The following is a 19,804-nucleotide window of genomic DNA, read 5'->3' on the forward strand; positions in this document are numbered from 1 at the left end:
GAAGAATATCTGTTTTGTTGATTATACAAAGGCTTTTGACTGTGTGGATCATAACAAGTTGTGACTAACATTCAGAAGAATGGGAATCCTAGAGCATTTAATTGTGCTGATGCGAAACTTATACCTGGACCAGGAGTTGAACAGAGAAAGGGTACACTACATAATTTAAAATTAAGAAGGAAGTATGTCAGAGTTATATTCTCTCTCCAAACCTATTCAATCTGTATGCTGAGCAAATTTATTAGAGAAGCTGAACTCATATATGAAGAAGAGTTTGGTATCAGAATCGGAGAGAGATTCATTGTTATGCACACCTTACAACTTTGCTTGCTGAAGGTGAGAAGGACTTCAAGCATTTGCTGTAGAAGATTAAAGAATACAGTTCAAGATCAAAGCCTTCAATATGGATTGCATCTCAATGTCAAGAAAACAAAGATTCTTACCACTGGACCAATAGTGATAGATAGAGAAGAGACTGAAACTGTCAAGAATGTCATTTTACTTGGATCCACAATTAACACCCTATGTAAAGATATTTGATTGTATGGATCATAGAAAACTATGGATTACATTGAGAAGAATGAGAATTCTTCTTAGAGAAGACCCACTTGTGTTCATAAGAAACCCACATCTAGACAAAAAAAAGGCAGTTAAAAAAAGAACAATGGGGTAGGTACTGTATGGTTTAAAATTAAGAAAAATATGCATCGAGATTGTATCCTTTCACATTTTCAATATATGTACTGAGCTATAATCCAAGAAGTTGGACTATATGAAGAAGTGGAATTAGCATTGGAGGAAGATTTAATCAGCAACCTATATTATGTACAAGGTATATCTTTGCTGAAAATGACAAAAACTTGGCACACTTACCAAATAAGATCAAAGACTATAGCTTTAACTTATGGATTATCTCACAACAGAAAGAAAACAAAAATCCTTACAACTGGACCAACAAGCAATGTCATTATAAACAGAGAAAATATTTCAATTGTCAACTAGTATATTTTACTTAAATCCACAATCAATACTCAATGGAAGCAGCAACTGAGAAACCCAAACACGTGCTGTTTTGGGCAAATCTTCTGTTAAGGGCCTCTTCAAAGTGCTAATGAGCAAGAATGTTAAAGACTGAAGTGTATATGACCTACGTCATAGTATTTTCAATTGCTTCCTAGACAATGAATAAGAAATACTGAAGAAAAAGAATGGATGCCTTTGAATTGTGGCACTTGCAAAGAATATGAAGTATACCATGGCTTCCAAGGGAGCTCTGGGGGCCTAGCGGTAAGAAGCTGCACTGCAATCGCAAAGATACAGGGTCTGAATTCACCAGCTTGCTCTGCAGGAGAAGGTGAGGCAATCTCCTCTTATGCGATTTTACTGTCCCTGAAAACCCGCTGGAGGGTCTGCTATGAGTTGGTTCTGACTCTATGGAGCACAACAACCACAACTAGCTGCTAAGTTGTTGTTTGTTGTTAGGGGGCATCAAGTTGATTACAACCAATAGCATCTCAATGAATAACAGAACTGAACCCTGTCCTATCGTGTGCCATCCTCCTCTTCTCTGACACACTCGAGCCCATTGCTGAAGACACTGTGTCATTCCATGTGGTTGAGGGTTTTCCTCTCTTTCCCCTCCTCTCCACTTTTCCAAGTATGATGTCCTTTTCCCATGAAATAGCCTCTTCTAGCTACATGTCCAAATTATGTAAGACAAATCTTTATCATCTTTGCCTCCAAGGAATTCTCTGGCTGCACCTTGTCCAAGACATATTTGTTTGTTCTTTTGGCCATCTGTGGCTGCCAAGAGACAAACAAATCCTTCTTGTAAGAAGTGTAGCCAGAGTCTGTGTCCCACTGGCACCATGCCACTCACGCCATGCCTCCCACTAAGACCGCGCCAAAATGCCATCTCAAATGGAACATGTCCTGGGAATGATGATGCCCGTGTTTCCCTAATCTGATGTCATGGAAACTATGATGTTCACGTTTTACAAATTTGCTGAAGATAAATGATACCTACAAGGAAGACCCTAGAGTACTCATGGAAAAGGAGTCCCTTGGACATTTGGAAAACCAAGAAGACCCTCTAGCTGTGGGCAATATCATGAAGGATTTTGCCAATATGGCAAAGTGGGGTTTCCAAGCTTCCTTTCACTGATTGCTGGACTGACCACCCCATGCAGTGACTATTCTCTCGGACGTATGAAGCAGTAGGGGCGGAAGCAGACTAAGTAGGTAGCATTCTGACAACACTCCCACCCTGTCCACAGTGATCCTAGAATGGCTTAAGGAATCTGCCCCACAACTTCACCCTGTTCAAGGATTTCATGAATGAGCAGATTGGGACCCTTGGAATATGTACAAATAATATCAGACCCCCATTTGACAAGCTGAGAAAGAAAAAGTCAGGGAAATGCCACGGACACTTCTGGTTTTTAAGCTGTTTTCATCCTCTTGTCCTCAATAAATACATTCCTTTTTTAATACCTGTTGTTGTTGTTGTTATGTGCCGTCGAGTCGTTTCCGACTCATAGCGACCCTATGCACAACAGCCCTAAACCCTGCTCTATCCTGCGCCAACCGCACTGCCTCTGACACACCCATCCCGATTACCCTAGTCACCGAATCAATCCATCTCATAGAGGGTCTTCCCCTCCTGTGCTGTCCCTCCACCCTCCCAAGCATGATGTCCCTCTCCAAGGACCCGTCCCTCCTGGCAACATGTCCAAAGTATGTCAGACGAAGCCCCAGAATCCTTGCCTCCAAGGAGTAGTTTGGTTTAATCCTCTCCAAGATGAATCTGTTTGTTTTCCTGGTAGTCCACGGTACATTCAGTACTCTTCTCCAGCACCACAGCTCAAAAGCATCCACTCTCCTTCTGTCCTCCCTAGTCATTGTCCAACTCTCTGATGCATAACAAGCGACTGCAAAGACCATGGCCTGTATCAGGCGCATCTTAGTCTCCAGAGAGACACTGTTGCTCCTGAGTACTTTAGAGAGGTCCCTAACAGCAGACTTTCCCATTGCAATACGCTTTTTGATTTCCTGACTGCTGGTGCCAAGAGTGTTGACTGTGGAGCCGAGCAAACTGAAGCTGTGGACAATGTCAATCTTTTCGCCATCCATCCTGACACTGCCAATTGGTCCAGTGATGAGAATCTTTGTCTTCTTGACATTGAGCCTCAGCCCATACTGAAGGCTGCAGTCCTTAACCCTTCGCAGCAAGTGCATGAGGTCCTCCTCATTTTCAGCAAGCAGGATTGTGTCATCTGCATAACGCAGATTGTTAATAGATCTTCCACCAATCCTGATGCCACAATTCTCTTCATAGAGCCCAGCCTCTCGGATAATCTGTGTGGCTAGAGAGATCCTTAGAAGTAAAGATTGTGAGACTTTGTCTTATATACTTTAGGTGTGTTGTCTGTCAGGAGGGGCCAGTCCTTGGAGAAGACATCATGCTTGAGCAAGTAAAGGGTCAGAAAAGGAGTGGAAGACCCTCAATGAGATGGACTGAGGCAGTGACTGCAACAATGGGCTTAAGAACAGAGATTGTGAGGACAGCGTAGGATCTGGCGAGGTTTCTGGCTATTGTGCATAAGGTCACAGTGTGAGTGGGAGTTGACTTGAAGGCACCTGTTGTTATGTATGTACAGTCGAATCACTTGCAACTCATAATGACCCTATGTACAATAGGCCTACACACTGCTCTATCCTGAGCCAGTTTTATTGTCTCCGATAAACCTATCCCCATTATCCTAGTCATTGAATCAATCCATCTCATCAGGGTCTTCCTCTCCTGTGCTGTCCTTCCACCCTCCCAATACCCCTCCATCCTCCCAAACATGATGTCCCATCTCCAGGAACCACTCCTTCCTTGCAAGATGCCCAAAGTATGTCAGACATAGTTTCAGAATTCTTGCCTCCAAGGAGCAGCCTGGCTTTACCCTCTCTAGGATGAACTTGTTTGTTCTCCTAACAGTCCATAGTATATTCAATACTCTTCTCCAGCACCACAGCTCAAAGGCATCAATTCTCCTTCTATCATCCCTAGTCATTCATTGTCTAGCTCTCTGATGCATAGCAAGTAACTGCAAAGACTATGGCCTGGATCAGGTGCACCTTAGTCTCCAGACTGACATGGTTGTTCTTCAGTACTTTGGAAAGGTCTCTGACAGCAGACTTTCCCAATGCAATTAATCTTTTAATTGCCTGGCTGTGTTGATTGTGGAGCCAAGCAAACTAAAACTGTTAACAATCTCAATCTCTTCACCATCTGTTATAATGCTCTCAATTGGCCCAGTAGTGAGAATCTTTGTTTTCTTGATGTTAAGCTTTAATCTGTATTGAAGGCTGCAGTCCTTGACCTTCTGCAGCAAGCATTTCAGGTTCTCCTCAGTTTCAGTAAGAGTTGTGCCATCTGCATAACACAGATTGTCGATGAGTCTTCCTCCAACCCTGATACCACACGTCTCCTCATAGAGCCCAGTCTCCTGAATAATCTGTTCTGCATATAGATTGAAAGGTATGGAGATAGGACATATATGTGGCATACACCTTTCCCAATTTTGAACCATGCAGTGTTTCCTTGCTCTGTTCTGACGACTGCCTCCTGGTCCACATATAAGTTTCACATAAGCATGATCCAGTGTTCTGGGATTCCCATATTTCTCAGAGTTAGCCACAATTTTTTGTAATCCACACAGTTAAATGCCTTTGCAGAGTCAATGAAACACAGATCGACATTCCTTTGGTACTCCCTGCTTTCAGCTAACATCCATCTAACATTAGTTATAATATCCCTAGTACCATGGCCTCTTCTAAACCCAGCCTGCATTTTGCAGCTGTCGATGTGCTGTTTCAGTTGTTTTCGGATAATTTTTAGCAGACTCTTGCTTGCATGTGATATGAATGATAGTGTTTGATAATTTCCACACTCTGTCGAGTCACCTATCTTTGAAATGGAAACAAATATAGATCTCTTCTAATCATTTGGCCAGGTGGTTGTCCTCCAGATTTCTTGGCACCACTTGGTGAGCACATCCAGGGCAGCATCTGTTTGTTGAAATATGTCAACTGGTATGTCATCAATTCCCACGGACTTGTTTTATGCCAATCCTTTCCTAGAAGCTTGAACTTAATCATCACAGGCTCTTCTTGCTCATACGTTGTTTCACGAAATTCTTCTGTATCTGCCAATTCCTTTTGGTATAATGACTCTATAGACTCTTTCCATCTTCTTTTAATATTTCCTGGATCATTTAATATTCTGCCCCAAACCACCCTGTGAGCCATTTCCTCAACAATTTGTGAGTTCTGTGAGCTATTACAGCAAATTACAGAACCAGATGGGGAGAGAGCACTGATGGGAGGAGTCATTAATATCAGAGATGTTAGTTTTGCAGTTTGAAGAAAGCTGGACATTTAGCTGATCTTTAACATGAGCTCACAGGAGTCAGCTCTGTGCTGATCATTCAAATCAAAAGAAATTATTCATCTACCTCTCCCTGACCAGTTGTTACATGAATGCATCTCACTTCCTTGTATCCATTCTGTTGTGTGACTCCATCCAGCACTGACTCTGTGCTGAGTCCTCTGACTTGCTTGGACCAATGGTATAGCAGGAAACTTGAGGGATGGAAAGGTTTTAAGAAAAGTTGTACACTCTGGACTGCAGCCCTGAAATCCTCAGTGAAGCAACTCAGTCTTGCCTCTCCGATGATGAAAAATTTAGAGCGGGCATGCAAGTTCTGCTTGGTTCCGTATGAGCCCAGATAAGACCTGCGGAAGTACTGCAAGCCAATTTATGGATTCTTGAGAAAGATAATGATTCTTGGTTTAAGCCTCAATGTTTAGGAATACAAATTTGTTACACAGCGACAGGTAACTTGTATAAAGTATCTGAATTAAACAGCTATTGTTACATAACAATAGACAGCTGATACAAAGTATCTGGATTAAATTCTGGGACCCTTGGCTTTGTAGATAATAAGGAGGCCATCAAACCTCTCTTGTCACTTTTCTCCTTCAATAAATCTCTCACCTCTGAACCTCTGTAAGTACCATTTCCTGTCTGCAATGTTCTCCCTTCATTTTGTCCAACTTCTATTCAGCTTTTAAGTGACATCTCTTTTAAAGTTTAAACATATTTCCATCCTCCCCAAAGGTCTTGCCTTGATGCCCCTGGCTAAGGTTAAACTCTCTTCTTGTGAGTCGTCAACAGCATCTGTGCTTCTTTCTGTGATACTCATCATTTATTTAAAGTCTGTCAGATATAAACATCACAAGAGTAGGCACCATATTTGTGTCATTAGCCACTTATTATCTTGCCTTGAGTTGTTTTTAGTGGCACTGAATCAACTGCTACTCCTGGTAACCCCATGTCCAACATAAACCTGCCTTGAGAAGGTAGTCCATGATTTTTTTTAAAACTGACAGCATTGCCTGATTTCCTGCAGTTTCCTGTACCCAATAAACCCCTGCTATTAATGTTCAACCCCAGGGCCCTGGCAAAGGTGACTTTAATCCCATTATTGTACATGGGCACTGTCCAGTTGCAGCTGATACCTGCCATACCTACGTACATTGGCTAAATGTCCACTCAAGGTCCTCTGGCTCTCAGATCAGTTGTAGGGACTCCAGGGATCTTTGTTCCCAGACTCTTCTGAGTCAGCACCATCTGCTTTTCCACGTGGACAGACATCCCCAGACCTGAGCTTGCTCAAGGCTAAGAAAAGGACGAGGAAGGGCACAGGGAGTCTGCTGTCAGCAGCTGGGACTAACTGAGGGCTGGGGGAGTACACAGCTCCTGCTTCAAATCTGAGTGTAGCACCTGAGTCCTGGCCAGGGTTCTCCTGCCTTGAACTAGTCAACTGACCCCTACACAAATGAACTGTTTTCACCAGGCATATCCTCAGCCTTCCATTTCACTTTCAGTCCCTGGGTACAAGCCTACCTCCTGGGACCACTTACCCATCTCTACTGTTTAAGGAATCTCAAGGTGGTTGGAACACCTGAGACCTATCTAGTACCTTTTTCCTCCTTTAGACCAGAACCACAGCCCACCAGCACTGAGTCAATTCCAGCCCTTGGCAACCCTCCACTTGATTTCTGAGCCTGCAAATCTCAACAGGAGCAGACTGTCTCATCTTTCCCGCACGGAATCAATGGTGGAACAGAACAGTGGACCTTTTAGTCGAAAGCTCAATGCAGAATGCACTGTGTCACCAGGAGTCCTTAGAGCATAAAGGTTGTGGCATCATCTTTAGCCAGGATACTTTATTTCTCCTCTGCCTGGAACCCAGTTCAACTAACATGCATCAATACTTCCTATTCAAAAGAAGATTAAGAGTTGCAAAGCTGTAAATGGTCAATAAACTTAGGAACCTCTTCTTCAAAAAACAGACTAAAGGTCAAAGTTTACAACTTGTTTGTATTTAAAGCAGCAGTTTCCCTTTCTAATCTTATACACAGTCCTAGTATAAAACACAAACAAAAAGATGTTGGGTTTTAAGGAGGGGTTTTACTTCCTCTGCCTCCCTCCCTTCCCTAAGGTGACTCCTGAGGTACAGTAACCTGTATAACATATAATAACAGCTATTAGCTACCTGCTTTTCATTGTCAGACAGGAAGGCCTTCCTGTTGTCTAACCTTGTCCCACCCACAGGTTCAAGCAGCTTTAATTTTCTCTTGGTCTGTTCTTCGGTGACAATGAAGCTCTCCTCTGACATCAGTCTCCCACCACATGATATTATGGTCGTGGCCAGATCACAGGTTTGTTTACTCAACCAAATGGAGATGTCAGGATATATTCCTTGCGTTGTTTGAGGGGATTCATTGAGCCCGAGTGCCAGTCAAGAAGGCATCACATTGAATGGTTTTCAACCTTTTCAGCATCAGCAGGACACAGTGGGGCTCTAGGGGCAGAAGAGAGGACAGCCACAGGCAGGCCAAGAGATCTGTGGAGTAAGGCCAGGCTGAGTAGGAGAAGCTGCGGCTTCGTCAGTCTTCGAGCAAGAAAACCTGGACTGCTGGATCCCTCATGTCAGCTGATCTATCTTTTTTTTTGGGGGGGGGGGGCTGTCTATGATCAGATCTTTTAATTGCACATGTGTCTCAGGTCCTCTGTAGGGTGGAAAATGCCCTCCTCACTTGAGTCCCTGATAGATGGTTACAATCTGGCATTGTGGTCTGTTGTCAAGGAGAGGGTGGACAGCCAAGGTATGCAGCCTCCTCAGGGCAGGGTGCTCAGATCATGGTTGTATTTGCAGTGCTTCAGTGCCTCACTGAAACCCTTACCCAAGGACAGGTCACTCTGCGTGGTTGAGCAGTCAAGGAACTGCCTGATCTCATAGGCACAAGGCCCCAGCTATAGGGGCTGTACGGTGCAATGTGTTGGGACCTGCTGGGTGGTAGGCTGAGCAGGGTCCGAGCTTCCTCCACTGAAGGCTCTAGTCAAGGCACTGCCCACCACCTGGGCCATGAGAACTGTCTGACCTGAAGCCACAAGGGCTGGGGCTGGGGCCAGGGCCAAGGTCTGTGCAGGTGTGGGTGGCTGGCTGGCCAGGCAGCAGGCTGTGTCTTCCCCAGGGCATCTTGGCGCAGGCAGGGGTGGAGGGGTGAACAGGTGAACTCAGAGGCACTTCTCTGACCTACCACTTTCTTCAGAGGGCCTCACATCCCCTCTAAAGAATCCTGTGGGTCCTCTACCTGAGATGTGGCAGAAGAACCCCATCAGTGAATATATCCCATTCCTGGAGGACTTTTCCACCAGGGGAATGAATCTCAAGGAACTCGGGAGGATGTTGTCTCTTTCCTAGAACCCTGCACTGTTTAGACCCTCCAGAGAGATGGCTCCCAGCAGAGAGAAGAGTTAGTTGCCAGGTCCAGGGACTTCCTTGGGAAACATGGCTCTTCCTGCATTTGCAACTAGTTTAATATTTAACGCTTTATTGTAAATGCCTATGGATTCCCATTCTTCTGTCTTGGTGACAGTCTTTTTCAATGCTCCTCTCCTTTCTTTACTGTTCTGGGGAGACAGAATGGAGAGTAGACCTGAGATGGACCCTGGCAAAGGCCTGATGCCACTTGAGAGCCCACAGCAGAGCCACTGTGGTCACTATAGGCAACTTACGGAATGGGGATTTTGCTGGCTTTGTCTAATTCAAGGGTGGTCCTTTGAGTTTAATGGTTTTCACCGTGAGTGTGTGTGTGTGTGTGTGTGTGTGTGTGTGTGTGTGCGGTGTCCCCATGTCTTAGAAGTCAAATATGTAGAAACAATGACAGCTGGGCTCTTCTGGAAGGGTTGTGAGATCTGGGGGGACAGCAGAGTTGGAAAAAGCTGGACATAGACAAGGGGCTTTTCTCCCAACTTTCTTCTTCATCTTGAGGTCTCTTAATGTTGTTATTGTTGTTGTTGTTAGGTGCTGTCAGGTTGAATATGACTCCGAGTGATACTATGAATAACATATCTGAAACGTGTCTTACCCTGCACCATCCTCACAGTTTCTGGCACACTCGAGCCCATTGCAGCAGTCACTGTGTCAATGCTCGTGCTTCAGGGTTTGCTTCTCCTTCGCTGTCCCCCCCTCCATGATGTCCCTCTCCAAGGAATAGCCTCTCCTAGAAACATGCTATGTATGTTTGTGAGATAAAGCTTTATCATCTTTGCCTCCAAGGGGCATTCCAGTTGCACCTTTTCCAAGACATATTGGGTTTTTAAAAAAAAATTTATTAATTTTAATGAGTATTTACAGAGATTTTGGTCATATTGGTCTTTTTACAGTCCATGGGATATTCAGAATGCTTCTCCAACACTACAGTTCAAAGACATCAATTCTTCTGTCATCTTTTTTCATTTTCCAGCTCTCAAGTGCACAGCAAGTTATTGAAAAGACCATGTCCTGAATAAGGTGCACCTTAGTCTTCAAACTGATATCACTGCTCCTCAATAATTTGCAGAGATCCCTGACTGCAGACTTTCCCAGTGCAATACATTTTCTATTCTCCTGACTGCTGGTAACAAGTGTACTGATTGTGGATCCAAGTAAGATGAAGTAATTAACAGTTTCAATCTCTTTTCCATGTTGTTATGTGCCATCGAGTCGCTTGCGACTCATAGCGACGCTTTGTATAACAGGCCTGAAACCTGCTCTATCTTGTGCCAACTTTATTGTCTCTGGCACACCTACCCTCATTACCCCAGTCGCTGTATCAATCCATCTCATCGATGGTCTCCCTCTCTTTCTCCATCCCTCCACTCTTCCAAACATGATGTCCCTCTTCAAGGACTGGTCCCTCCTTGCAACATGTCCAAAGTACGTCAGACAAAGCCTCAGAATCCTTGCCTCTATAGAGCAGGCCAGCTTCACCCTCTCTAGGATGAACCTGTTTGTTCTCCTAGCAGTCCATGGTATAGTCAACACTCTTCTTCAGCACTAGAGCTCAAAGGCATCAATTCTCTTTCTATCATCACTAGTCATTGTCCAGCTCTCTGACACATAGCAAGCAACTGTGAAGATTATGGCCTGGATCAGGTGTACCTTAGTCTCCAGACTGACTTTGTTGCTCTACGATACTCTGGAGAGGTTCCAGACAGCTGACTTTCCTAGTGCAATTCATTTCTTCATTTCCTGGCTGCTGGTATCAAGAGTGTTGATTCTGGAGCCAAGCAAAAACTAAAGCTGTGATCTATCGTGATTTTTATTCATCTATCTCCATCTATCATTGTCTGTAGGTACAGGGATAAGAATTTTCCTTTTCTTGATACTGATATGTAATTCATATTGATGGTTGTAGTCACTGATCTGTTGTAAGCCACTTCAAGTCCTTCTCACTTTGAGCAAGCAAGGTTGTGTCATCTGCATAATTAAGGTTATTGGTGAATCTTCCTCCAATCCTGATGTCACATTCCTCTTCATAGAGTCCAGCTTCTTGAATAATTTGCTGAGCATATAAAAAAAGTAGGTTATGAGAAAATAGTGCAACAATGAATGAATGGAAACCCAAAATCTCTGTAAATGTTCATTAAAATTAATAAAATAAATTTAAAAGAAAAAAAAGAGTAGGTATGGAGAAAGGATACAACCCTGATGCATACCTTTCTTAATTTTAAACCACATAGGGTTCCCTTGCCCTGATTGCAAAATGGACTCTTGGTCTAAGTATAGGTTTCACATGAGCATAATTAAGTGTTCTGGGATTCTCATTCTTCTCAATGTTAGCTGTCATTTGTTATGTCAAATGCCTATGCATAGTCAATAAAGCACAGACAGACATTCTTCTGGTATTCTTTGCTTTCAGCCAGGATCCATCTGACATCAGTAATGATCTCCCTGGTGCCATTGCCTCTTCTAAATCCAGCTTGTACATCTGGCAGTGCTCTATGTACTGTTCTAGCCATTTTTGAATGATCTTCAACAGTATTTTGCTATGTGCATTAATGATATTGCTTGATAATTTCCATGTTCTGTTGGAGTGCTTTTCTTGGGAATGGGAACAAATGCAGACCTCTTCCAGCCAGTGGGCCAGGTAGCTCTATAGAGGTCCCTTTATGGAACCTTGCAAAACACAGTTTGAAAACCAGTTGGTGGCAGCAGTGAAGTGCGGGAAGAGTTTAAAACCATTTAACCCTCCCTGGTTTTCTATGTCTCTGATCATATTTCCTTTCTCCATTGTTCTCTAAATCAAATAGAGTCTCTCTCTCTCTCTCTCTTTCCCTTCCTCCCTCCCTCCCTCTTCCTTTCTCTCCTGCTCTCTCCCCTCTCTTCTTCTCCCCTCTCTCCCTCCCTCTCCCCTCTCAAAAAGCAAGTTCATTTTCTAAATGTGACTTCACCAACTCCATCTCTGGAGGTAACACACAAGTTTCCATATCTATTTCTTTCTTTTTTCCTTTTTTTTTTTTTGGTGTACTGTTGAATCAGATCCAACTGGTACAGGAGGAGATTGCCCCTCCTTCTCCAGAGGAGCATCTGGTGGACTCGAACCACATGCCTTCAGAATTGTGGCACAACTTCTTGCCACTAGGCCACCAGAGCTCCCTCACATCTATTTCTGATGTCTCTCCTGGTTTCTAGATGCCATTCTCAGCTGGTTGCTGTATATATTCACAAACCATGTCAGAGTCAACCAATATATTAAAGAATACAGGATACTGGAGAGAGCCCAGTATTTAGATTTAGAATCCAGAGACCTGAAACTTTCAGGGAACTTCTTACTTTCTCTGAATCTCAGCTTCTTCATTTCCAAAACTGAAAGAATATGGGCAGGGCAAACAAAGATCAACGAAAAAGAGCAAGATCCTCAACAATCTGCATCGACACAGTGACTAACAATGAGCTCAAGTACATCAGAGATGGGGATAGAAGAAGATAGAGCAAGGTTCAGAGATGTTGTTCACACAGTTGCTATGACCTGTAGTTGACTTGATGGCACCTAACAACAACAATAAAACAGAATAAGAACTTTGGAGCTTGGATAAATGATATTGCTCTATACACTACAATTGTTCTAAGTTTCCTCCTGTTGCTGTGTTCCTCTCCTAAATAAAGGCAGATATTAGAAGGAGGCAAATCATCTCTTTTCTATCACCCTTCACATCTGGTCAAGCTGTCCTTGACTCTGTCAGGCTAGACTGAGCCAGCATTCCACCCTCACTGCTACCACCTTCCTCCCGACCTTTGTATTTTTACAGGTGTCTCTGTGTCAGGCTCTAGTCTCCCGAAGCCATCATGCACACTGACATTCTTCTCCTAGAGCCAAGACCAGCTTCTTCTCATAGAGCGGGGACTCCTTACTCTACTCAGGGGAAAATCCAGACTCCACTCAGCCTCCTCGCATCCCTACCTTAAGGCCCAGCTTCTAACCATAACTCACACTTTCCAGGAAATGCTTCTCCCCGTCACTCTACACACAGCCAAGTTTTCTCATCTTTCAAGACTACACTCAAATACTACTTTTTCCACCAAAGCTTTCCTAATGCTGTTACAATTAATCTCTTCTTTATCAGTGCTTCCAGGATAGAATGTTTATCTCTTTACACCAAATGCATTGGCTGTTCTGTGATACTTAGATGTTTACATAAAGGTACCTCATACTAAATTGTAAGTTCTCTAAAGGCACTTGTGTTTCAGTGGTGGAATGCTCTCCTTCCATGCCAATTCCTGGGGAGCTTTGGGGGTCTGGTGCACAGGGAGTGGAGCTACCAATTCAAAGGCCAGCAGTTCAAATCTACTAGCTGCTTTGTGGGAGAAAGATGGGCAGACTCCTCTCATGTGAGTTACAGCCTCTGAAAACGCTCTTGGAGGTCAACTCTGAGTTGGTTCCAGCTCTATGGCACAGAACAGCAACAACAAAATACCAATTCCCAGCCAGGGAGCCTCAGACAGCCATCTCGTCTGTCAGGGGGAGCTTGTGTGCTTCGATGATACAGGCTAGGTTTCCGCAGAACTTCCAAACTAGCATGGGCCAGGCAAAAAGACTTGGTATTTTACATCTGAAAACCAGCCAGTGAAAACCCTATGACATCACCAAGTCCTGCTCTGTAACTGACCATGGATGACAAGGGACTGGAGGTGGTGTTTCATTCCATTGCTCAACAGGTCACCATAAGTTAGGGCCAAATGAACTGGTTTACAGCTATCAACAACAGGACTAAGACATCATTTGTCTCTTCTGCACATAGGAGGTGTTCATTATATATTTGCTCAACTATCACCAGACTTCAATCTTAACAGCTAGCCTGTCCTGATGACCTTGTCAGTGAAGCTCATCCTATTATACTTCGTCCAAGCAATCTTGTTATGATCAGAACTGGCTCACAGCTGACCCTGTAATGGGTTTTCAAGAGGCAGTAATTTGCACAAGGGGAGACCGCCTCTTTTTCTCCCAGGAAGCAGTTGGTGGATTTGAACAACTTGCTGTTGACTCTGTACCCACAAGGCAACTGGAGCTCCCTGTATTTGTAACTGTCCACAGTGATCTGTCGAGATGTGTGACAGTCTGTTTCTCTACTCAATCAACATGTTTTTAGGTTCATGCGCTGAGTTTGGCACTGTGATAGTTATTAGAATACAAAGAGAAATAAGACACTGTAGAAAAAAAAATAAAAGCAGTATGCTTTCAAGAGCTTGAAGCTATGAGGGAATAAACACAAAAACAGACAGTTATGATACATTCTGTGAAGTGTAGCAGGAAAGCCATGAGTAGGTGTTCTGGGAGAATGGAAGACACACACAGTGATAAAATCTTCCTTCTCTCTCCAAACAAGGATACAAACAGCAGTGTGGTGAGTAGGAAGGCCAAGGTTGAGGTGGGGCTCTGCTTACTGGATGCCCAACCATCTGCTTGTTTAACCTTCTATATTCCATTTCTTCTGCTAGAAGCTACGGATGATATACATACATATGTGTATGTATGTGTTTGCATGATATATACAAACATTGTTGTTGATTGCTGTGGAGTCAAGCACAACTCATAGCGCCCCATGAACAAAAGGGCTGAAACCTTTCTATAACTATTATCATTTATCAAAGTTCACAGTTTCTAGAGGCATGCTGTTTAGGAAGTGGGTGCCACTCCTGCTTATAAAAAATTGTTGTTGTTATGTGCCATCGAGTTGCTTGAGACTCATAGCAACACTATATACAATAGCCCTGAAACCTGTTCTATCCCATGCCAACCTTATTGTCTCTGACACACTTAACCTCATTACCCCAGTCACTGAATCCATCTCATCGAGAGTTTTCTTCTATTGCGTAGTCCCTCCACCCTTCCAGGCATGATGTCCCTCTCTAAGGACTCGTCGGTCCCTCCTTGCAACATGTCCAAAGCATGTCAGGTGAGACCTCAGAATCCCTGCCTCCAAGGAGCAGCCTGGTTTCACCATCTCCAGGATGAACCTGTTTGTTCTCCTTGAAGAGTATATTCACTACTCTTCTCCAGCACCACAGCTTAAAGGCATCAATTCTCTTTCAAAAATTGTAGGAAAGAAAAAAAAAATTGTAGGAAAGAACAAAATATGTAGAATGTATGAAAACTATTTGTAAATGGAATAAATGCACACATACACTTGTATGCTGGTACTACTAAACCATTCCCTCCTGCTGACTTTTCTCTTCTCACCAAGGACTTTGTCATCCTTCAGTTCACTCAGGATCAGAATCTCAAAGTTGTCATTGCATGTCTTCTCCCTCAGCTTCACTCGTGTCGCTGAGCCCTGTCCCGCTACCTTGCACCATCCTCTGCACCCTCCTCTTCTGTCCCATCTGATCATGGTCTCATGCCGTCCTCGTCACAGGACTCACACTAGGACCATCAAATGCGACAGAGCCTTCAGCTGTTCGGAGCTCTCAGCTCCACTCTCTAAAATTCAGATGTTCCCGAAAGATTATGTTCTTTATGTCATTTCCCTCCACCAATAAACTCAATTTTCTCCTCTGCAGACTGAAGTCCAATCCTTGCAGCTTGACATTTAAGGCTTGTGGCGATTTGCCTCTATCTTATTTACACACACTCATCTGGTCTTAGCACAAACCGGCAGCATTAACAGAACTGGTTTTCTCACTGCTCCCTGTACAAACATGCATAAGCCCAAGTGTACACAACTCACCTCCCTCTCTCACTCACTGCAGCCCCTCCTAATCTAATGGGGACAGGTGGGAAGGAGTGAACATACAAGCCAAGGCAATGCCAGTGCAGTGGGATAGTGGGTGCACATCCCCACTGAGAATGACGTCTCCTGGCCTCTCCATCCCTCATGACCACCCTCAGGCCGAATGTCCTGCATGAGGCCTTCCCCTATTTTCCCAGTCTTCTGAGGACTTAGAGCCCTCAGTCCTACCACAGATCAGAGGCGTCAAACTTGAACTACAGAGCAGCACTCTCAAGCTTGATCCAGGCAGATGGCTGCCCCCTTACCTGCAGCATTCTGGTTCGGGAGGCTCGGGATGGGGGAGAATTTACAATTCTGAGATGCCCTGACCAGGTTCTTGCAGAGCTTACTCTGAGCACCACTGCCATGGATTGGCCTGCATAAGATTAGGACTTCTATCTCCTGCTAGTGCTTATATTATTTGCACTTTCAGGCTGTCTCTGGTCTAAGTTTTTGAACAACAGAACTGTGTCTTCTATGTCCTTCAGAACCAGCTTCTATCCCTTGGCACAAAGAAAAACAACAGAGGCTACAGCAACAACTTTCATTCCTTGTGACCCTATGAGGGTCACAGTAGAAATGAGCTCTGAAGGGCTTTTGAAGGCTGAATTTTCAGAGATAGCCAGGCCTTTCTTCTGAGGTACCTCTGCTTGACTTGAACCATCAACCTTGCAGTTATCATTGGAGTGTATTAATCATTTACATCCCTCAGAGACTCCAGCCCATAGACAGAGTTCCCGAACTTCACTCTTCCTTGATCACAGCATTCTGCTATTATATTCTCAGCTGATTATACAGCAGCCCCATCAGGCAGGGAGAGAATCAAAGTTCTCACTGAGCAGAGATTCTAGATAGTGCTGCCTACTTAGGATCCCTGCTCACTGTGGCCTCTCTGGTGCCTGCTACTGGTTGGTGGTGAACTTTGGCTCCACTTTTCTCTCCTAGGAAGGAGGAAGAAAGTGATGGCATGCACTGAGCAGTTACTCTGCTGAGTCCTGGGCTGGGCAATGTCCACACGATCTCAGGGGACCAAGGGCATACAGCAATCTGTCCCCCTATTCCATATGGAAAACACAGAGGCCTAGAACAGTCTGTTTTTGTGCCTCATTGCACAGCACGGGAGAGGCAGAGGTGAGCAGACACATCAAGGAGAAGTGACTTTGTATTTATTAAAAGTCCATTTATGTGTCAGGCATGTTGTTTCTCATGTTTTCGCCTACATCCTCCTCATCACAGAACTGACTGACTCAGTGGCCCTAAAAGACAGAGAACTGCCCCATTAGGTTCCCAAGGCCTAATAGGCGGCCCCATCTTTCTACTGCAGAGCGGAAGGTGGGTTGGAATCACCAACTTTTTTTGTTAGCATCCAAGTGCTTAAGAACTGTACCACTAGGGTGGATAGGAAGAAGATATCCTCATGGCAACCTTGCCAAGGACATCTCATTTCACCCATTTTAAAGATAAGGAAACAGCCTCAGACAGGTTATATAATTTCTCAAGGCCATACAGCTACCAGAAGGAAAAGCCGTGGGTGGCAGAAATTAATCTCCTGGTCTGTCTGACCTTAAAGCCCTTGTTGGTTCCGCAGCCCAATGCTCCATCCAGGCCACAGAGCTTGTAGACCATTTGCACAACACATCAGTAATAGCAGAAATAGGAGTCTCTCAGAGCACTTCATTCTTCTGTTCCCCGATGAAACCTGGCTCAGCTTCTAAAGCCATGGATTCAGGCTCTTGTCCTGGCTCTAAACTAATTAGAAACTATTTCTTTGGGAACCACAGTGCACAGCAAAATGGGGACTGGTGGTGTAAGTGGGAGACCAGAGCCTTGGATCAGCGAGATGTAGGCCTGACTAAGGCTGTGGACTTAGGAAGGTTCACTCTCATCAGGCAATTGGGAGGAAGAGGTTTCTGTTTCTCCCAGATCAAGCATAAGAGCTGCCTGAGAAGTTCAGGGAAGTGCGGCTTTTCTCCCAACATACAAACATACTCCCACCTTCACAGACCCTCCCAAGGACAGGCTTCCCAGACACTGATCCCCAGGAGGGGGTGGTTAGCTCACAGGGATGTGCAGGCTCAGATTCAAGGTGACACACACCAGCCACAGAAGCACACCGCCACCCTGCACAGCCTTACCCACAGAGAGGCGGCAAATACAGGAAGAGACCAGACAAGGCATCCCCCACAAGGCCCCTTGAAGCCGCCCACAGAGACTCAGAGGACACAGTCTCCACCAGCCACCTTAGGAGGACTGTCAGGAAGGATGGGGAGAACTGGCTGGATTCTTTCCACAGCTTTCACCCCTCCTCCCAACACGCAGCACCTATCAGCCTGCAGGAGGAGTCCCATTCAGGGAAAGGGGCCTGGCTCATTCCCTGCACTTTGCTCTTCCTCAAAGCTCAGTTCAGTTTCCTCTGTGCTCAGAGGCATGGGATGGGGGAAGGAAAGAGGCAGGAGGGACAGGACTAGGAAGATAGGTGTATGTCTAGGGCTCCTGAGTTCAGCGGAGGTCAAGGGAGACTCTCTGCCACCTGATTTACTGTCCCTGTGGGGCAGCCCAGACAGCAGAAGAAAGGGGCTGGTCCATCCACCACGTGCCAGGATTCCTTAGTCCCCAAGGTACTGGGAATGACTGTAAGGATCTCAGACCAACCTGAGGAACACAGGAGGGAGAGGGAGAGGGTGGAATATGCAAGATTCCCAGAGGAGGAATTTGGAAAGCTGACAATTAGTTGGCCAGCACCAGGACACAAGTGACACTTGTTCATAGTGTCCATACCTCCTTTGGCATGGACCCTCGATTTAGGTCAAATTCCCACCCCTGGAGTATCTTTCTTTCCCCAGAACAGAGTGGGAAAGTGTGTAAGCCGAGGTGTGAAGAGAGGGCAGCTGGAATGGGAGTGGGAAGCCAGTGAGGGGTAAGAAGTGGGAAAGGTGCGCTTTGGGGATGACTTCTGTTGATTCGACACAGAGGAATGGCTGGGGGCTGAGGACTGGCGTCTCTCAGGTCTAAAGTTACCTCCTTCACCTTCTGACCCTTTTAAATGGGGGTCTCGCAAGCAGCATCCCCACCCGGTCCCCCTCTCTCCCGTGGGGAGGGCCAGCTGGCCTCCTTACCGTCTGCGGGGGGCTGCCCACCGTCATCTCCACGTAGTAGCCCTGGCCCGACTTGCCCCTTAGGTTGTCCACCATCTCCACAAAGCTGCCCCTCTGGCTGGGCTCCTCCAGCTCCTCATCGGTGCCCCGGGGCAGCCGGAGCCCCAGGGGGGAGCCCCCTAGTCCGCTCCGCAGAGGCAGCCGAATGCCATGTGGGGTGCAGTGGGTGGGCAGCACTCCCGAGCCCACCCACAGCAGGAGCCAGGGCAGGGCCGGAGCCATGGTGGCCTGGCCTGCAGGCCCGCTGGGCTGTCGCTCCGGCCCACGTCGGTCCCAGCTGCTGCCTACCCCCCAACTCCGGGCGCTGGTAGCGGCGGCCCCTCAGAAAAGTGAGCTCCGAGGCATCCAGACTCCAGAGCCTGCGGGCCCCTCCGCCGGTCCCGGGGTCCCGGCTGCGGCGAGCGCGCGGCAGGAATCCGCAGGAGACGGAGGGAAGGCGGCGAGCCGGCGCCCCGCGCCGCTACATGGAGGCAGCGGCGTCCGGGCTCAGCAGTCACCCGGGCGCGCGCGGCTAGGGCCCCCGGCGGGGCTGGGAGGGGCGGGCATGGCAGGTGGGCGGCGGCGGCTCTCCGCGTCCTCGGGGGGCTCCACGCGGGGAAGGGTCCGGGGGCTCTCGCGGCTGCGTTCGGGGCTCAGGCCGCCCTAACCCGGCTCGCTGCGCCCAGGCAGCCCCGGGGAGGCGCAAAGACTTGTGGCGGCGGCTGTCAAAGCCGAAGGGTTTTGGCTTTTCCCTGGGATCGCTGGGAAGTGTAGTCTTCCCACCGCGGGCAGCGCGGCTTCCGGGCTGGAGAGGGGTCTCGGATGCCCTCTGCTGTGCAGTCCTCCCCGCAGAACCCCGGCCAGGCGAAGGCAGTCAGGGCAAAGAGGGGTAGCCGACTCGTTGTCCTGTCTCTGCTTCATTGAGCATCTATTACCACCCACTCTATGCTAGACACTATGTCAAGCACCAGGGCTACAAAAGCATTCTCAAAACTCATTGCAGTGGGGTGAAACTGAC

The 19,804-nt window shown here is 46.2% G+C and overlaps 1 protein-coding gene across 4 annotated transcripts in view; it reads right to left on the reverse strand.

Annotated features, from left to right (window-relative positions):
• BACE1 (beta-site APP-cleaving enzyme 1) overlaps positions 1-19,493 on the reverse strand; it is a 36,065-nt gene extending 16,572 nt beyond the window's left edge. For 3 of the 4 annotated variants that reach the window (XM_006890819.1, XM_006890818.1, XM_006890817.1), the window contains exon 1: positions 18,769-19,032. In XM_006890819.1, the coding sequence (XP_006890881.1) occupies positions 18,769-19,029 (261 nt within the window). In that variant the 5' untranslated portion in view covers positions 19,030-19,032. Of the gene's footprint in view, positions 1-18,768 lie in introns of all 4 variants that reach the window. The other variant, XM_006890816.1, reaches the window with a different exon arrangement.
• Between the last annotated feature and the right edge of the window lie 311 nt (positions 19,494-19,804).

The sequence above is a fragment of the Elephantulus edwardii genome, unplaced genomic scaffold (assembly GCF_000299155.1).
Source record: "Elephantulus edwardii isolate Elephantulus edwardi_28Jun2011 unplaced genomic scaffold, EleEdw1.0 scaffold00093, whole genome shotgun sequence".
NCBI classification, from domain to species: domain Eukaryota; kingdom Metazoa; phylum Chordata; class Mammalia; order Macroscelidea; family Macroscelididae; genus Elephantulus; species Elephantulus edwardii.